Source organism: Marasmius oreades, chromosome 3 (assembly GCF_018924745.1).
Source record: "Marasmius oreades isolate 03SP1 chromosome 3, whole genome shotgun sequence".
NCBI classification, from domain to species: Eukaryota; Fungi; Basidiomycota; class Agaricomycetes; order Agaricales; family Marasmiaceae; genus Marasmius; species Marasmius oreades.
Genome location: NC_057325.1, coordinates 4,392,217 through 4,407,231, shown reverse-complemented (window position 1 = coordinate 4,407,231; position 15,015 = coordinate 4,392,217). Strand labels below are relative to the sequence as shown.

At 48.8% G+C, this 15,015-nt stretch overlaps 6 protein-coding genes across 6 annotated transcripts; 1 reads left to right on the top strand and 5 right to left on the bottom strand.

Moving 5' to 3' along the window:
- Positions 1-51: 51 nt before the first annotated feature.
- E1B28_006779 (uncharacterized protein) lies at positions 52-1,966 on the bottom strand. Its single transcript, XM_043151477.1, has 7 exons — positions 1,723-1,966; positions 1,293-1,659; positions 1,056-1,237; positions 784-994; positions 581-718; positions 428-530; positions 52-380 (listed from the first exon to the last, which is right to left on the bottom strand). Exons 2-7 carry the CDS (start codon positions 1,431-1,433, stop codon positions 169-171), a joined length of 987 nt encoding a protein of 328 aa, XP_043012573.1. The 5' UTR covers positions 1,434-1,659; positions 1,723-1,966; the 3' UTR covers positions 52-168.
- E1B28_006778 (uncharacterized protein) lies at positions 1,957-3,470 on the top strand. The gene is made up of 6 exons (XM_043151476.1): positions 1,957-2,445; positions 2,506-2,630; positions 2,698-2,786; positions 2,846-2,952; positions 3,017-3,061; positions 3,120-3,470. Exons 1-6 carry the CDS (start codon positions 2,051-2,053, stop codon positions 3,232-3,234), a joined length of 876 nt encoding a protein of 291 aa, XP_043012572.1. The 5' UTR covers positions 1,957-2,050; the 3' UTR covers positions 3,235-3,470.
- E1B28_006777 (uncharacterized protein) lies at positions 3,470-7,131 on the bottom strand. The gene is made up of 4 exons (XM_043160749.1): positions 6,871-7,131; positions 6,627-6,816; positions 4,571-6,573; positions 3,470-4,509 (listed from the first exon to the last, which is right to left on the bottom strand). The coding sequence occupies exons 1-4, from the start codon at positions 7,084-7,086 to the stop codon at positions 3,577-3,579; spliced, it is 3,342 nt and encodes a 1,113-aa protein (XP_043012571.1). The 5' UTR covers positions 7,087-7,131; the 3' UTR covers positions 3,470-3,576.
- A 292-nt stretch (positions 7,132-7,423) lies between these two features.
- Positions 7,424-8,299, bottom strand: E1B28_006776 (uncharacterized protein; the record flags this gene model as incomplete). Its single annotated transcript, XM_043151475.1, has 2 exons — positions 7,424-8,159; positions 8,223-8,299. The coding sequence occupies 2 exons, from the start codon at positions 8,297-8,299 to the stop codon at positions 7,424-7,426; spliced, it is 813 nt and encodes a 270-aa protein (XP_043012570.1).
- A 578-nt stretch (positions 8,300-8,877) lies between these two features.
- On the bottom strand, positions 8,878-10,339 carry E1B28_006775 (uncharacterized protein; the record flags this gene model as incomplete). Its single annotated transcript, XM_043151474.1, has 9 exons — positions 8,878-8,978; positions 9,042-9,293; positions 9,350-9,366; positions 9,437-9,589; positions 9,648-9,680; positions 9,734-9,854; positions 9,911-10,063; positions 10,117-10,150; positions 10,205-10,339. The coding sequence occupies 9 exons, from the start codon at positions 10,337-10,339 to the stop codon at positions 8,878-8,880; spliced, it is 999 nt and encodes a 332-aa protein (XP_043012569.1).
- Positions 10,340-13,351: 3,012 nt separating this feature from the next.
- Positions 13,352-14,977, bottom strand: E1B28_006774 (uncharacterized protein). Its single transcript, XM_043151473.1, has 7 exons — positions 14,885-14,977; positions 14,642-14,834; positions 14,391-14,562; positions 14,136-14,326; positions 13,581-14,070; positions 13,487-13,514; positions 13,352-13,426 (listed from the first exon to the last, which is right to left on the bottom strand). Exons 1-5 carry the CDS (start codon positions 14,885-14,887, stop codon positions 13,619-13,621), a joined length of 1,011 nt encoding a protein of 336 aa, XP_043012568.1. The 5' UTR covers positions 14,888-14,977; the 3' UTR covers positions 13,352-13,426; positions 13,487-13,514; positions 13,581-13,618.
- Between the last annotated feature and the right edge of the window lie 38 nt (positions 14,978-15,015).

The following is a 15,015-nucleotide window of genomic DNA, read 5'->3' as shown; positions in this document are numbered from 1 at the left end:
AATTTGTTCGGAGCCAGTGGTTATTTGTTGTGAGGACAGTGTTCCTTTTTACCGGACCGAGAAATAACGATGTGGATTACATAGGATACGAACGCCAGGCACGAGGGGGAGGGTTCTACGCCGCGGGGCTGCGCTACGTACATAAATGCATAGATACATACATAACACCTACAATCCTTGAATCCAATCCAAAAGCGCCTGATTCACCTCATCAGGGATCTGGAGGTGCATCCAGTGGTTCGCTTTGAAGTCGCGAACGGTAGCGTTCATACAAAATTTCTTGGTCAATTCTTTCCCTTCTGAAGGCAGTGAGACATAGTCGTCCAAGGCCGCACCGAAAAAGACGGGTTTTCGTATGACATATCGGTTCTGGGGTACCGCTGCGGAGTAGTTAGCATAAAGCGACAGATGGGTTGAATAATGCTACCATTGTCGTCTTCAGCTTGAATCCCCGATACGATGGCTTTGTAGTAAGTAAAAGGTCCATTTCGACCGTTGTTATGTAAATTGCCGAATTGGAAGTTCTTGTCCTACAAAGTATTGTAAGAGCACCACCGGGGATGTATTTAAGAGGACTTACATCATCTGAAGGGAACCAGGATGGTGAAGGCAAGATCTCTCCGGAAAGAAGATATTTCCGAAGCTCTCCAGATGGTCCGTACTTCTCAGACCAAGATTTTGGATCTTGTGGATACGTTATATTGAAGAAAGCATCGAACTGTAGATTTTAGATAGATAATCAGCAATCAATGGGAAACGGTCTGGCCCAGTACTGCGACAAACATGGTTTGCAACGATCTTGATTACGGCCGCATCATTGGCGTAGAAATCCATGAAACCAAGGAGCTCTTGACCATATTTCTCCTTTTCCCGTTGAAGCTCTTTCGTGTAATCAAAGTTGGGGTTGGGAGGAAGGTAAGGAGTGGAGAGGAATGCGCATGCTAGGACTCTGTCTGGGTGTAATTGAGCAATGCGGCTTGCTATGGGAGATCCTCTAACCATCTCAGTAAAATTTAAAAGGGCCAGTGGAAGGTCAGAAATTCAGACGGACTCACCCTCCTTGGCTGACAAAGATAGCCTTCTTTACTTGTTCAAAGCCCAAGATATCCACGATATCTTGGACGAGTGAGGTGTATTTGAGTTCGTTTGGGTCGATCCCGTTGGGTATGGCGCTACCAGCGTATCCAAGCATGTCGGGCACGATGATTCCATATCCTCGCTGACGGAAATATTGGACCTGCAAAAAGACAAAAGTCAGCGCGATGGGTAAAGTCAGAACATGCTCTTTTCACCTGGTGACGCCAATCCTTCGAACCGATACCAAATCCGTGAACAAAGAAAACGCTAGGCTTTCCCGACTTTGGAGAGGATACGTAGTAATGGTAGTTGTATCCCCGTGATACATTGACATTTCTATACGACGAATCCTCCATAGGCTGACAATGACGAGAGTCCAGACACTGGCAGAACACCCCGTATATGCCTCGTATGTGGTTCTTTAAGACATGGTGTTGTGGCTTAGTTGTGCCGCTGCCGCTGTCTACAGTTGGCGTACTATCCACTTTGTGGGGTACTAGAGCAAATCAGTACTAGTTGCCAGAATACGGTGTTTCGCGTCGGATCTTTAAGCGAGAAACGCAATATAAAGAAAGCTGTAGCCTACGAGCGAACCCTCAACGTCAGACTCGAGGCAACTGACAGAAATGATCATTACTTATTCACCTCAGTGGCACCCCTTGATGTATCCTTGATTAATTCAAGAGTTTATGCCTTCTGCCCCCACCAAAGCCTCTCACTTCATCTAACGAACCACTCTGCCTTGGGGGTTTACTTGGCTATGAGTCCAGTGGCGGACCGCTGTAGTGCCTGAAGCAGAAGCAATGCATCCGCATCTAGAGCTCCTTGAAGAGGCAGCGACAGCGATGGTTACGAAAAAAAAAGTTCGCGGAATCCTCCGCGCTTTTTCCTTTTAGAGTTAAATCCCCTTTACCACCGACCACGACCACGACAACCACCAAAGCGTCTCCCATCTATCGCCATCGAACCCACAATGAGCAGCCCTACTCATGCATCGCCTCCACACTCATATCCTCTGCGATCCGCGATGAAGCACTCATCTGCAGCAACTTCACCAGTCTCTTCACCACCCGTACGGTCGCAAACACTACCTGGAACGCCAGACATGGAATCACTTCCTCTCTCCACGACATCGACATCGACATCGACCTCGTCTTGTCATCATGGCGATTCTCTTCAAAAGACTTCTTCACAACTCAGCTTTGGATCTCAGTCGCCATCACCTTATTTTGCCATGTTGCCACGGACCCCCGTTCCGGGATATCAGCCAAAAGTGTCGTTTGATACTTTTGAGAACTCTGCGGCGAACATGTTCAGCTTCACGTTGAGCTCAAAGTCGGATGGTTATAAGAGAACGCGGAATACGAGGTAACGTAGTTTGCTAAAGATTGTTGTTTTTTCTCAATGTCTGACGAACGTGATTCCAAGAATCTTTCTATGTGCAACGTCCCCAGACGAGTCCGGGTCTGGAGCATTAGACTGGGCTCTTGAATCTTTCGTGCAAGACGGGGACGAATTTGTCGTGTTCAGAGGGATAGAAGAGGACGACTTAGGTATGTTCATCTGATGAGGTCTATTTATAATCTGTATCAGATTCTTGATGTTTGAGGTTCACAGCAGAGAAAGACCACGACTCAATTCGGGACGATGCTCGAGAATTGATGAAATATGTACAGGAAAAGAGTCAAGAAGTTGATCCCGACCGCAAAGTCTGTCGTTCCATTCCAGTCCTGTTCGCTATCAAACTGAAACAAAACCCCCGTTTCAGCTATCGATCATCTTGGAGTATATTGCGGGCAAAGTTACGGATACACTAGACCGTCTTATCGTGTTGTACAGACCTGATTCAGTGATAGTGGGAACTCGAGGACGCAAGTGCGTATATGCCACTTTTACCCCATTCACATATAGATTAACCCGCTTACTCTTTGATCTCTAGAATATGGCAAATGGGACTTAAAGGCACCATGGGAAGCGTTAGCAGGTACTGTTACACCTCTCTGCGTTTTTCACTACCGCTAACGTGTGCCCCCGGTTTTCAGATATTGCTTGACACATTCTCCAGTTCCCATCATCGTCGTTCGACCGGAAAGGAAGACGAAGAAAGCGATTGAAAAACGACGGGCAGATCCTAAACGAGGATTCCATTTCGGTTGATGAATTCCGCTCGAACATCTTTTCTTGGGGAGGCCGGTTCTTTAGGATCCCGCATTCGAATGAATCGCCGGGTTTGGTTCGCCGATGATTCGAGTTGCTTTGCGCCAGGCGCGATATGATACATGAACATCAACAGTAGAGACCATCGCGAAACGACCTTTTTGTAGCATACACCATTATACCCTTGTTTGTATACGAAGAAAGCTTATGAAATGAGCATTTTGCGAGATAATACATCGCATTCAAGAGGGGTTTCAATAAATATAACAAAAGCAAATAGATAGACGTATAACACATCGTACAACATGAAGTAGGGGTATCAAGGGTTATGGATAACCACCACTAAGTCCTCGAACGAGTCCTCATTCCTCGAGTAGTTCTCGTTCTCGTACCCAACTCCGGTTCCGTAACGGTCTCCTCTTTCACTTTCGTAGCAGCACCTTTACGTGGTCTTCCAACTCGAGCCTTGGTAACCACAATCTCGTTGTCGCTATTCTCTTTGTCATCTACTGTCTCTTCTTCAGGAACGGCAGCAGCAGCTCCAGTTCCACCCTTCTTCGCAGAACGCGACTTGGAGGTGGTACGTACAGCGATGGCAGGAGGAGGAATGTTATCCGCGTCCCTTCCCACTTTCCTCGACCTTGTGGTAGTCTTCTTCTGGAGAGGAGGATTGGAAACGACCTCAGCACTTTCCTCCTCTTTGATCGCTTCAGGAATCAGAGGGGGTACACTTGGTGTTGCTTTCGCACGTCGACCGCCACGTTTGCTAGTAGGCTTCCCCGGTGTCTCACCAGCCCGCGCAGCTCGAGTAGTACGCGTCTTCCTCCCCTCATTTGATTCCGTTTCAGACGATTCAGATGCACCCGCAGCAGCAGTTGTACGAGTTGCAGCCATTCTTCGTGTCGCAGTAGTCACTGGTGCAGCACTACCAGCACGTCGGCGTGTCTGCGGTCTAGTGGCTGTTAAAGGTTCTCGTTCCTCCTCACTCTGCTGGGTAACAGGTTCAGCGGTACATGCATGGCGTGTGGTTCGTTTAGGTTTGGTGTCGTTGGTATGGGGAGGGGCGGTTGGAGTTTTGGATCGTGTACGACTGCGTGTGGCTGTATTAGCTTTTGAGCAGAACTGATCGCCGGTTATCTCGACATCATCATCAATGTCTTCCTGTGCTGCTGTCTGCTCCTTGGGTACAGCATCATCGACTACCATCGGTGCTACATAGTCGGACACAACGAGTGTTGTTCCCGCTCTTGCTCGTGACTTTGACGGTGGCTTAGCCTTCCAAGTAGAGAGTCGGTAGTGAGCGGGAGAGAGCAATTAGACAACAAGAACCTCATACCTCTTGACATCCCGAACTCTGATCACTAACTTCGCTCTGCCCTCTTCCTCTCATAACCCGACCTGTGGTCTTTTTTGCCCGTTTCGGCTCCTCGTCGCTATCATCATCCAGTTCACTTTCGCGTTCGCCGACAACAGGTGACGCCTCGTCATCAGCTAAAGAGGGCGTGTCCACCGTACCTGTTCTAGTAGTCGCATGTTTCCTAGTATTTCTCGTCTTCACAGGTGATAGGGCAGGAGAAGCCGCCGTATGTCCGACTGCCATCTCAACATCAGGTACGGTGCTCTCTTGAGGGGATGTGGTGCTGGGATTGTCTAATTTATCGGTATCGAGAGATGATGACATTTCATCAACCTCCATGGGAGAAACAATAGAATGAGTTGGATGCTCAATCACATATACCGATTTCCGTGGCAGGCGACAAGCATCTGGATTTCGAAAAAGAGAGAATTCCTGAAGATCCTTGGCAGCTTCGTTATTCTCCTCGACTCTGCGAGAGGCTCCTTTGGTGGGAGAAACAGGAACAGACATCGAAGCTCGTCTTGATTTCATGTCTTCAACTGCACCCCTCATCCTCTCCAGTAATGTACGGGCATCTGAATCGTCCTCTTTGACTACTCGTTCTTTGCTCGCCAGAGAATCTGTTCCGTCATCAACACCTCGCCTCGTTTTGAATGGAGATGAGAGGGGTCCTTCACTCGCGTCTCTCTTAATAGGAGACGTGTTACTGATACCTGGGATTCCACCTGAGCCACCAAAGAAAGTTTCGGGCATCTTCAGCGCAGACCTTCTACGCTCACGGATCGCAGCTCGCTCTGCATTTGAAAGACAAACGCTAGACGGTGTTGTCAGAGGCTTGTCTTTCTCAACGGCCAGTGCCTCAGGCTGTGACGGAGGAACAGGAAGAACGATATCCTCGATCTTCCAGGGCTTTTCCTCGACCTTGACACGCATGGCCTGTCCCCCCAAGGTCATTCGTTGCCGGCCCTGCGGGAAAAGTGTATTGTTTGAGGCGGACGGCTGAGGTGTCATGAAGAGACCTCGTAAAGGAGGTTTGGTAGGTGAGGAGTTTGCTTGGGACTTGCGGATGGGTGTTCCTGGGATGGCCAGAAGAGGCCCTACGCTCTCTTGCGCCTCGTCGCTATCCTCCCCCTCCTTTTTGATTTCCTCCGGGTCGAGAACAGAGTCCGATGACGGAGGAAGATCCTCGATATCCTCTATCTCGGACGTATTCGACGCTTCGGGGCTTTTGGGAGGTGATGTTTTCGTGGGCGACGGTGATCGAGAACTGAAAGGCCATATCCTGCCAACTAAACTCTGACGCCAAGTTCCATTTGAGTTGGAACTTTCGCCTTCGTCGGACATGTCTTCGTCTGAGCTCTCGTCTTCCCCCACGTCGACTGGCATAGGAACGTCATCGTTCTCTTCCTCGTCCTCGTCCTCTGCAAATACGGTCCCAAAGACTTCCATCTCTTCCATCGCTTCTTCCTCTTCCTCTTCGCGCTGTATCTCAGCTTTGAAAGCCGCCCGTTGCGCGCTTCGGATGAGCACCGCTTGATGTAAAGTGGGTCGCGAGCGACGAGGAGTCACTGGCGGGGCAGGCGGTACTTGAAGTGAAAGCGTTGGAGGTGGAGCAGGCTTGTATACTGTCTTTGCAGCAGAAGGTGGTGGTGTAGGGGACGACGAAGTGGTAAGTGGAACATCTTCTAGGATGACCAAATCTTGGTCCTCCTCTACGACACAAGGGTTGTTACCATCGACGAGGGTCACAGCGGCGGGGTCATGGGCTCTAGAATCTGGAGTCGATGGGGATGGTGAGGTGAGAGTGAATAAGGAACGTCCGGAAGTAGACGGAGATGGAGTGGGAGTGCTTAAAGGAGACCTATAGGACCTAAGTGGGCTCTGAAGCACACGAAGATTTTCCATTGGATCAGACGAGGGTCTCGGTGTAAAAACTTCAGCAGACTGGATCATCGATAGACGTAAGGTTCGCTTTCGGGCTTCTGTATAGAGGAATCAGGCTATGAGTAATGAGGCTTATGAAAATGCTGCTCACGAGGGGGCGTATCGTATAATTGTGCTCTCAGCTCCTTTGGAGGGTACGAGAAACGGAATCGCTTCCCGTGTATTTCGATTGTTGAATTATTGAGGAGGGGAATCGTCGTTGGGGAGCCGGTCGTTGGACTTGGATATGCTTTGGAACCATCGACTATCAGTCCAGTCGAACCCAAAATGACCAGAAAAGCCTACCAGAACTGGTTAGTCGGACACCGCTCAGAAACCAGCTCAACAAAACGCACCTTTCGGTCCCTAAAGTGGATTTCACAGTGATTTGCACTGATATCTGGATAGAACAACCTGATACTGCAGTCCTTGTCCATCCCAAAGGTGAGTTTCTCTGTGTCAATTCCAAACGAAGTAACCGCGACGTTCGGTTCGTTCTGTTTGAGGAGAGATATGGTCCCATATCTTCCTATTTGGCTATAGTCGGCCATAGGTGAAGAGCTTGAGCGCATCTTAGCTCGGGTGGCCAGGTCAAGAAACTTGAAGTTGAGATGATGGAGGCTCGTTGCAGAAATTCGCGAAGGTCAACATGTCACACTTATTGTCGTAGCTCATCATGTGATCGTGACCCTTGCTGGTCGAGTCGCCGATCGGCAAAAGGCTTCTTCTGAATCTTTCAAAGAATCTTTCTGGATCTAGTACACTTGAGATACAACTGCATTAATACTTGCAAGTAATCGTTTCCGGTAAGTTGCAATATCCGAAATGAAAGTTCCATGATTGATATATACACCTTAGGAACGTCAAATCGAAAACGGTCAAGGGTCCAAGCAAAACCGTCCTAGCTCCTCAGAAACGTTCATAATCATTAGGTTCATAGAGACCCGGAGGTAGCTCGTCCGTTAACCCTAGTGCCCATTCGGACTCTTTCAAATTCTCCAGTTTCTCCTTTATTCCTTTCAAACTCATCACTTGATGGTCATAGGTCATCTTCGCTATGGTCATCGACGCTCTGGGGAAGGTACCAGCACTGGCCCCGGGCGCAGTCCTTTGCAACGAAAAGAGGCTTTCATTAAGCTTTTCAATCCGTTCATCAAGTTCCATCTGTCGTTCGGTGTCATGTGCAAACGAGATACTGCTCACTGTCTGGGTAGCCGCGACAGAACCAATGCGCCCACTTCTTGCTCTGCTGGAAGAACTTTTAGAAGCATGTGATGTGCTGCTTTTTGTGCCGGATGATGAAGGAGGGTTTTTTTGTGGCGCGCAGTATAATGGATTTCGGGTCTCCCATACGCTTCCTACTACCTTCTTGGATCCAGAAGCGTTAACGGGGACCGTGGGGATAGTTGACGTTGGAACGACTACCCGCTTCATACGGTAAATTTCGGATCTCGGAGGAGTTGAAACCGTACCCGTCGAGCTAGAAGGATAGGAAACCGCTTCGGGAGAGGTAAAGGGGTATGGGCTGGGCTTGCGAGACCACCTGGTCCTGGATAAATACCAGTAAAGTAGTGAAACGGAGGTTACAAGAACGAAGATCGCTCCAAGGACGCATCCAATGATGAGCGCTTTGGGTGGTTCTGATCTTTTTGGAAGGTGAGGGCCGTGAGACTCAGTGTAATTTGAGGATTAAAAAGCTCTTCTTTACCTTCTGAACAGTGCGCGCTTAGGAAAGAGCACGTTTTCATCACCGACTGCATGCTCGTTTTCAGGGGCCGACGCCATCGCGAAGGTAGCTCGGGAACTGTAGGAAATGGATGTTTTCCTTCGATACTGAATTAGTGTCGCTGCCAATTGCCGACAGCCCCGAAACGCAATCCACTTACATCTTAATGAGGAGCGACATCAACGACTTCAGGGTACAGCGCCCAGTGTAGTAAACGGCGCATGAAAGAGGGGGAACGTTGTAAACAAATTCAACATGGAGCTCTCAAGCTTATACGAGGGCTACTAAAGCCGCTGAATTCTTGATCAATCAGTATGAACAACCAACAAGTACAACCGTCCTGAACAAATGATATCACCTTGAACATCGCCATCTCCGGGAGGACCTCCGTTTGTCATACAACAACAGCTGATCCCCAAACATTCCTGCATGGGTTCGTGGGATGCGACTGATTTGGCTGGACCGGTTCTGCCTGAAACGCGTAAGGGAGAATATCAATATCTCAGTTGAGAGTCATATCAATCATCAGTGGCGATATTCGTACTACAAGGGTGTGCTGAAACTATACATAAGAAGAAGGGGAATATTTGGATTCTAAGAATAGCACGATGCACAGGGGGATTAAAAGTCGCACACATCAGAATGTTGTACAACGCTGTTGAAGAAGCCGTAACATGTAATCCGCTATCAGCCCGCCCCAAATAATCCATCCAAGCTGTCCATTACTCATAAAATTCTCTGTAAGGTCACACCGTCAGGTCACGAGCATCATAAGGAGAGCCAGAGAACAAGGAAACTTACGCCAACAGCTAGCTGGCACATCAAGATTGACTGTGCGATATTGGGAGATCAGATGAACAGTAGTTCCGCCTACGGATATGGCAAAAAAGGGTGACCCTTGACCATTAAGAACACCTGCCCAGGAAAGCATCACGATAAAGGTGATCCCACATGCAATGAGGAGCGGCCGAATCCAAGTGCCAAATAGAATCGCTGTAGATCGCACCCCCATCTTGACATCGTCTTCAATATCTTGACAAGCATAAATAGTATCTGAAGATGGGCGGTAAACCATAAAGTCCCCATCAGAACGGAACTGCGGTCCTTACCGTAGAGCATTGTCCAGCTAACGATGGTGGGCAGACCATAAGCTCAACAAAAACATTACAGGTAAGCAAAGAAGCGGGACAACCTACCACCAGCACCCTATCGTAGCAGCAACGAGGAGGGGAATATCGACAATTTCCGTAGTAGATATCCATGCGGTGATGAAACCAAAGTTCATTGCGAAGCCTAGCCAGGCTTGCGGCCAATAAGTAACTCGCTTTAGTAGCGGGTATATAGCAAAGCTAGGATGTGTGTCCGGTATGAATTGACTGCGGGTATCCCGTTCATAAAGACACTCACATTGGAAGAAGTTGGAACAGCGCGACCCAAAGCCTAGATTGTGAGGGGTCAACACGATAGGTAGAACGATCGAGCTTCGAACGTACGCGAGGCCATTAACTACAGCGTAGAAGAATCCCACACCAATGATGTATTGGAATATTACAAAGACGGTCGCGTTGAAAACCGTGATACGTCCGCTCGCTAATGGCCGGCCTTTGGTTCTCTCTAGAAAGTTTGAAAGGTAAGCAGGCTAGGCTGCGTACGGGAGTCAAGTGACGAACCTACGCCAGCATCCATATCGCGGTCAAAAATGTCATTGATGGTACAAGCAGAGCTGCGGATGATGAAGGCGCTGATAATACATTTCAAGAACTCCTGAGCATAGTTCGCAAGAGGGAGTTTTAGCGTGTACGCGGCCATGGTGAGGCCCCACGCTAAAGACCTGATCAAATTCTTCATCCTCGAGATGACGAGAAGAATGACAAACCGAAGGGCCAGAACATGAGTTTCGTACCAGTGGGCTACGCAGAAACGGGTTAGAAAGCAATGAGCAATGAAAAGAAGTTGATTTCCACCTTGTCCACTCGCATGAGCTCGAGATAAGGACGCCAGCTTCGAGGAAAGGCCGCTAGTGGCCCTTCTTCGCTCTTTGTGTTATCGACTTGAGGGAGTTCAACGGGGAGCTTTTCGATGAATTTGGGGGAGTCCATGTCTAATCCAAGGAACAAGAGAGAAAGGGGAAGTAATAACCGGTGGTGAAGCTATCACCGAGTTGAAGTGGGCTTATATGTGTTTCTGAGTCGTATCTGTTGGGTGTACCTAGAAGCTTCGTCTATCATTACAAGATTCGTGCACGAAAAGGAGAGGGAACGTACTAAAAGGCTCACCTGGACGTCAAGATTAGCAGGAACTTAACCCCAAAGGAGCCTGCGGCTCGAATGAGTTATCTGGTTTTGGTTTGTAGCTGGCGTTCGTTTGGAGTGGCGAAATGTGAGCGAATCTAGTTTTTTGCACCAGTGTGTGAGCTAGAGCTTGAGTCCCCGGTGAATCAACAAACTGGTTGCGCCTCATCTTCAAAAGAACTGTTCTTCGCGATCACGCGAAGCTGCCGTCCTCCTCTTATCCCCGCATCGTAGGCATTAGGCCCTTGGGAGAACGGGGGTCGTCATGTTTCAGTACGACTCGGATCCGATATTTCCGGCGTCAAAAACATTCCCAGTCCGGTAAACCTGGGATTTCGACGTGGAAAGATGTGATTACGGTCAACCCTAGGGAGTGCTACGGGTTCATCAAAGATTCGATAGTGACCACATCAGACGACAGTTTGACTTTTTCATCCCAAAGGGGCGTCCCTGGAATCCCTATTGCCGAGTCCCGCGGATACCTGAGCACAGGAAGCACTCTCATTCAGGAAACTACTCACCTTTGATAGACTCCCAACTACAGTTCTAGATGCGCAACCTTTCGAATCGGATGTTGTACTCGAGATTGACTTGCCGGGTTTAAAACAACGATCGTTATCCTAATCATTGTTCTTCCGGTGAATTTTGCGTATTTATGTCGCTGATTGAACAGCATTAAAGTTGCTGGCATACCTTTTAAACTCCCGTTGCGTGGCGATCTCTTGGGTCTTGGGAGTTTGTCACGACTCACAACCTTCTTTCCTCCAAACCACGAGGCTCCACCCGAAACGTCAGGGAAGGTGTCCGAAAATCCAGGACGCGTTATCGTTTCGAGAAGTCAAAAACATTCCAGCGGAGGTGGAATTGGGGGAGCCTGAGCGGTGCCATGTCCATCCCGACAATTGCGCTCGCGCTAGTATGTGGCTCCGCGAGAGCAGGAGTCCGAATCGGAAACTGGAGAACTATTGGGTACCAGTATAGTCTACCAAGCCTGCAAGGAACATTCGGTAATTCCAGATGTACAACCACGTGACTCGCGTTGACTGAAAGTAATACATGAGGAAATAACGAAAAGGCAGACAAGTTGTGCGTACAAGTTGTGGATAGGTCCAAGGAAACGAATAACGGGATGAGCTCACATCCCACTTTCAAAGCGAGAACGCATCCATGGGTGACTAACTTGTGGCCTCCGAGCTATTCCTTTAATGTTCTTTCCCTCGCTCCTCCATACAATCCTCTCCGTCCTCCTGATCAACAACTACCTTTGCTGGCGACAGCATCCGAAATATCAATATCAGCAACAGCCTGCACACGTCAGACTTGTCTCATTGGTGAAATTTCCGGCATCGCCAGCCGGAACCTGGCGTTTCTTTTCGGTTGCGAGTGGTCGCGCACTCTTCAATAACATTATCGTTTGTTGTGTCGGCTTCTGGTCGCGAGTTCGATGATATTAGGTAGTCCGGGCTCGTACGTACGAGAAGAATTGTCCTTTGCTCCATTCTACGGCGGCGGAATGAGCTTTAGTTCGGGGAAATATCAGAAAACCACACCTCTCCCTTCCACGATCTATGTCCCTCGCCCTTGAAAAATGAGAGAACTACAAGGTAGGACCCACTTGAACAGGTGATACTGCCTAGGTAAGGCTCCTTGCGGAGAAGGCAACCCTGCGTGGTAGGTGAGTCAGGACTAGGATGAGCTTCTGTAGTAGATCCTCAGGAGCCCTATCTGCCTCTAGGATTTCGAAGCTGATCTTGTAGATACAGATATGGGTATATGGAATTGCCCTGAAGGATTTCATTCAGCACCTTGTAACCCACTTGAAGGCTGGCCCCTGCAGATCAGACCGGTGAATCGCATCATGATAACACCACCGACAACACAATGACGAACCTCTTGAAGAAAATCTGGTTACGCCACTCCTTTCTGCGAACGATTCCATAATGGCAGACTAATGCAGATATGCTGCGATGGGCACAAAAGAGCATCTATCTGCCGTTTAAAGGAGCTGAATCCTATCTCCGGCGTCCCATGTGAAACGATGCTATCGCTCGGCGGCGTTAAGTCACCCTCCCATAAACAAGATAGCGATTGAAGTTTGTTGCCGGTACAAGAGAGGGCTGGAGTCGGGCGCCTAACCCCACATCGCATCCTGGATGTTGCCATGAAGATTATTTCGTCGAAACAATGAGTGCAAATGAATGCTTGAGCTGAAAGGCAGCCTTTGAGAGGAAAAGCGCCCACAACGTGACGCAGCGGGATGGTCGGAACGCCAGCAAAGATGTCGGACTGGCACAGCCACGAGCATGGAACTAGCAAATTGGCTGATCGAACCGATGTAGCCAACCTGGCGACGCTGGATATGCGTATTTGAGATGGGGGTAAATGAGGCATAGCTTCGGATTTGCTTGAATAGCCTAGTTGAGGACATTGGCGGTACGCGTTCGTTACGCCCCTCTATGCATGCTGCCTCGTCCACACCAGCACCAGCGCCCGCAAATACCGGGAGTTTGTGGACATTCTGCGGGAGAAGAAATGACCAGGCCTCCATCCTCTACCTAGCCCCTTCAACGACGTTTGATGAAGAGGGGAGGTTGGGGGATTAGGCGTAAGTCGAGCTCGATTCTGAATATGGTCCCCCAGATAATTTCACAATGCTCTTCTTACACCTCAACGCGGTTTCGATGGGGGGGCCACTGCACCAGATGCGGCTCAACCTTTGGCAGTGCAGACTTTGACAGATCCCGTGCGTTTTCTCACTTTAGCGTTTCAAATTCCGTGCTTCCGAATGCGATCTTCAAGAACGAAAATTTATGATAGGAGGGGCTTTGAGCAATGTTATAACCTTCGATATATTGCAAGGCCAGCAATTGAACTAATAGCACAGTAGATCGATACCTGTAGATTCCAGAAAATGAGCCATCAAGGTAGATGGCACCGAAAAACAACTAGACATACCAATAAAGAAAGGAAGAAAAAAAAGAAACTGTATATGAATTGCACGCAAGGCGTCAGTATAAGAAAATCCCCAGATAACCGAACCTCGACTTACGAAAAAAAAAACCCCCACACACGCGACCTCACAAAATCTCAACTCTTCATATTCTCGTCACCTCCAAAATACTCCTCCACCAACGCCTTCTTACGCAAATCCAACAATATATCCTCCATCTCCTGCCGTGTAGGAAGCTTCGGCGGCATCAAAATCTCAGCTTCTAAGAACGGTATATACGCAGCAGCAGCTTGCGCATGAGCAACAGCAGGATCCGACACCGCCGACACGACAGACGCAGCAGACATTCCTGTCGTCTTTGCACGTTTGGTGTCTTCGCTAGATCTTTCCGGGGGTGACGTTTCGGCACCACCACCACCACCATCACCGTCTGGATCTGGTGCTTTTCTTTTCGGTTGCTGGCCATTGTTTGTGGTTTTAGATACGCCATTGGTTGGTTTGTTGGCTTCTGGCCGCGGGATTGAGGGTGATGGTGTATTATCGGGTAGGCCGAGTGCCTCTCGGATAGAAGTGAATGCTTCTTCCCATTCTATGAGAAACGCATGAGAAAACAGGTGGATTGGGTCCCAATCGAGGGAAGTGAACGCTTTTTACCTTCGTCCTCCGCCTCTTGCTCATACCTGAGTAGGCTCCCATCCACCTCGTCTAGGTCACCGTAATAGGCAGGTCCCTGATTCATGAATTTTTTGTAATACGCAACCGTCTGGCTTTCCTCGGCCTCATCCTGCTTGCGACTTTGAAACAGTTCACGAACACCAGGGAGATCCTTCGCTCTTCCGAAGTACCTGACAACAAAAGGTTAGAGAAAACCAGTGAGGTGTCCTCCCAAAAAGTCCCCTTGCAACGCACTTGTATCCTTTCGTACCAGGAACCTCTTTCCCGTCATCATCCAACATAGCAACATTCCTCCGATAATTCGCTCCTCCAAGGGCAACAATCTGGTTCTCCCAATGTCGTTTCTCCCGAATCAGCCTGTTAATTTCATCATTGAGATCTCGGACTTCGTAATCCGTAAGTCCAGCTAAACATCCCCCCCCAAAAAAAAGAGAGAGTTCCTTTTAAGATTTGTTCGTTTTCTCGGCGCCCCAAAAAACACATACAATCCTGGATCTTAGACACCTTACGACTTATCTCTCGCAATATTTCTCCTCTCCATCTTTCACATTCTCTAAGGCTTTTACAAGAGCTGGCCATCCTTGGTCTTCTGTCTCCACGAGTACCGAGGCCCAACTCGGCAGCTTGGGCCTCTCGAAATCGGTAGAGCATAGACTGAGCTTTTTCTTCATTACGGGCCTATATGCGAGTAAGCGAGGGATGGGGGGAAATAGATGAAGGGCTGTCACCATTCTTTACGATGACTCTGGTAAAAGAGCTGCAAGGGAGAATATTTGCAATATTAATCACGGTCGAGCGTCAGGCGTTGCGTGACAATAATGTCACGATTCTCGAAAATGTGACGTGAGGTGACAGGCGC

What these genes read in the sequence shown, in the direction of transcription:
- E1B28_006774 (XM_043151473.1), bottom strand. An exon ending in CCTGGTACGAAAGGATACAA is followed by an intron (nt 14,327 to 14,390) that starts GTGCGTTGCAAG and finishes TTTTGTTGTCAG; the next exon opens with GTACTTCGGAAGAGCGAAGG. An exon ending in GCAAGAGGCGGAGGACGAAG is followed by an intron (nt 14,071 to 14,135) that starts GTAAAAAGCGTT and finishes CGTTTCTCATAG; the next exon opens with AATGGGAAGAAGCATTCACT.
- E1B28_006779 (XM_043151477.1), bottom strand. Translation starts at nt 1,433, where the DNA reads ATGGAGGATTCGTCGTATAGAAATGTCAATGTATCACGGGGATACAAC. An exon ending in ATCTTTGTCAGCCAAGGAGG is followed by an intron (nt 995 to 1,055) that starts GTGAGTCCGTCT and finishes TGAGATGGTTAG; the next exon opens with AGGATCTCCCATAGCAAGCC. An exon ending in CCTGGTTCCCTTCAGATGAT is followed by an intron (nt 531 to 580) that starts GTAAGTCCTCTT and finishes AATACTTTGTAG; the next exon opens with GACAAGAACTTCCAATTCGG.
- E1B28_006777 (XM_043160749.1), bottom strand. Translation starts at nt 7,086, where the DNA reads ATGCGCTCAAGCTCTTCACCTATGGCCGACTATAGCCAAATAGGAAGA. An exon ending in TCCACTTTAGGGACCGAAAG is followed by an intron (nt 6,817 to 6,870) that starts GTGCGTTTTGTT and finishes CAGTTCTGGTAG; the next exon opens with GCTTTTCTGGTCATTTTGGG. An exon ending in AGAGTTCGGGATGTCAAGAG is followed by an intron (nt 4,510 to 4,570) that starts GTATGAGGTTCT and finishes TCTACTTGGAAG; the next exon opens with GCTAAGCCACCGTCAAAGTC.
- E1B28_006778 (XM_043151476.1), top strand. Translation starts at nt 2,051, where the DNA reads ATGAGCAGCCCTACTCATGCATCGCCTCCACACTCATATCCTCTGCGA. An exon ending in AAGTTGATCCCGACCGCAAA is followed by an intron (nt 2,787 to 2,845) that starts GTCTGTCGTTCC and finishes CCCCCGTTTCAG; the next exon opens with CTATCGATCATCTTGGAGTA. An exon ending in GTGGGAACTCGAGGACGCAA is followed by an intron (nt 2,953 to 3,016) that starts GTGCGTATATGC and finishes TTTGATCTCTAG; the next exon opens with AATATGGCAAATGGGACTTA.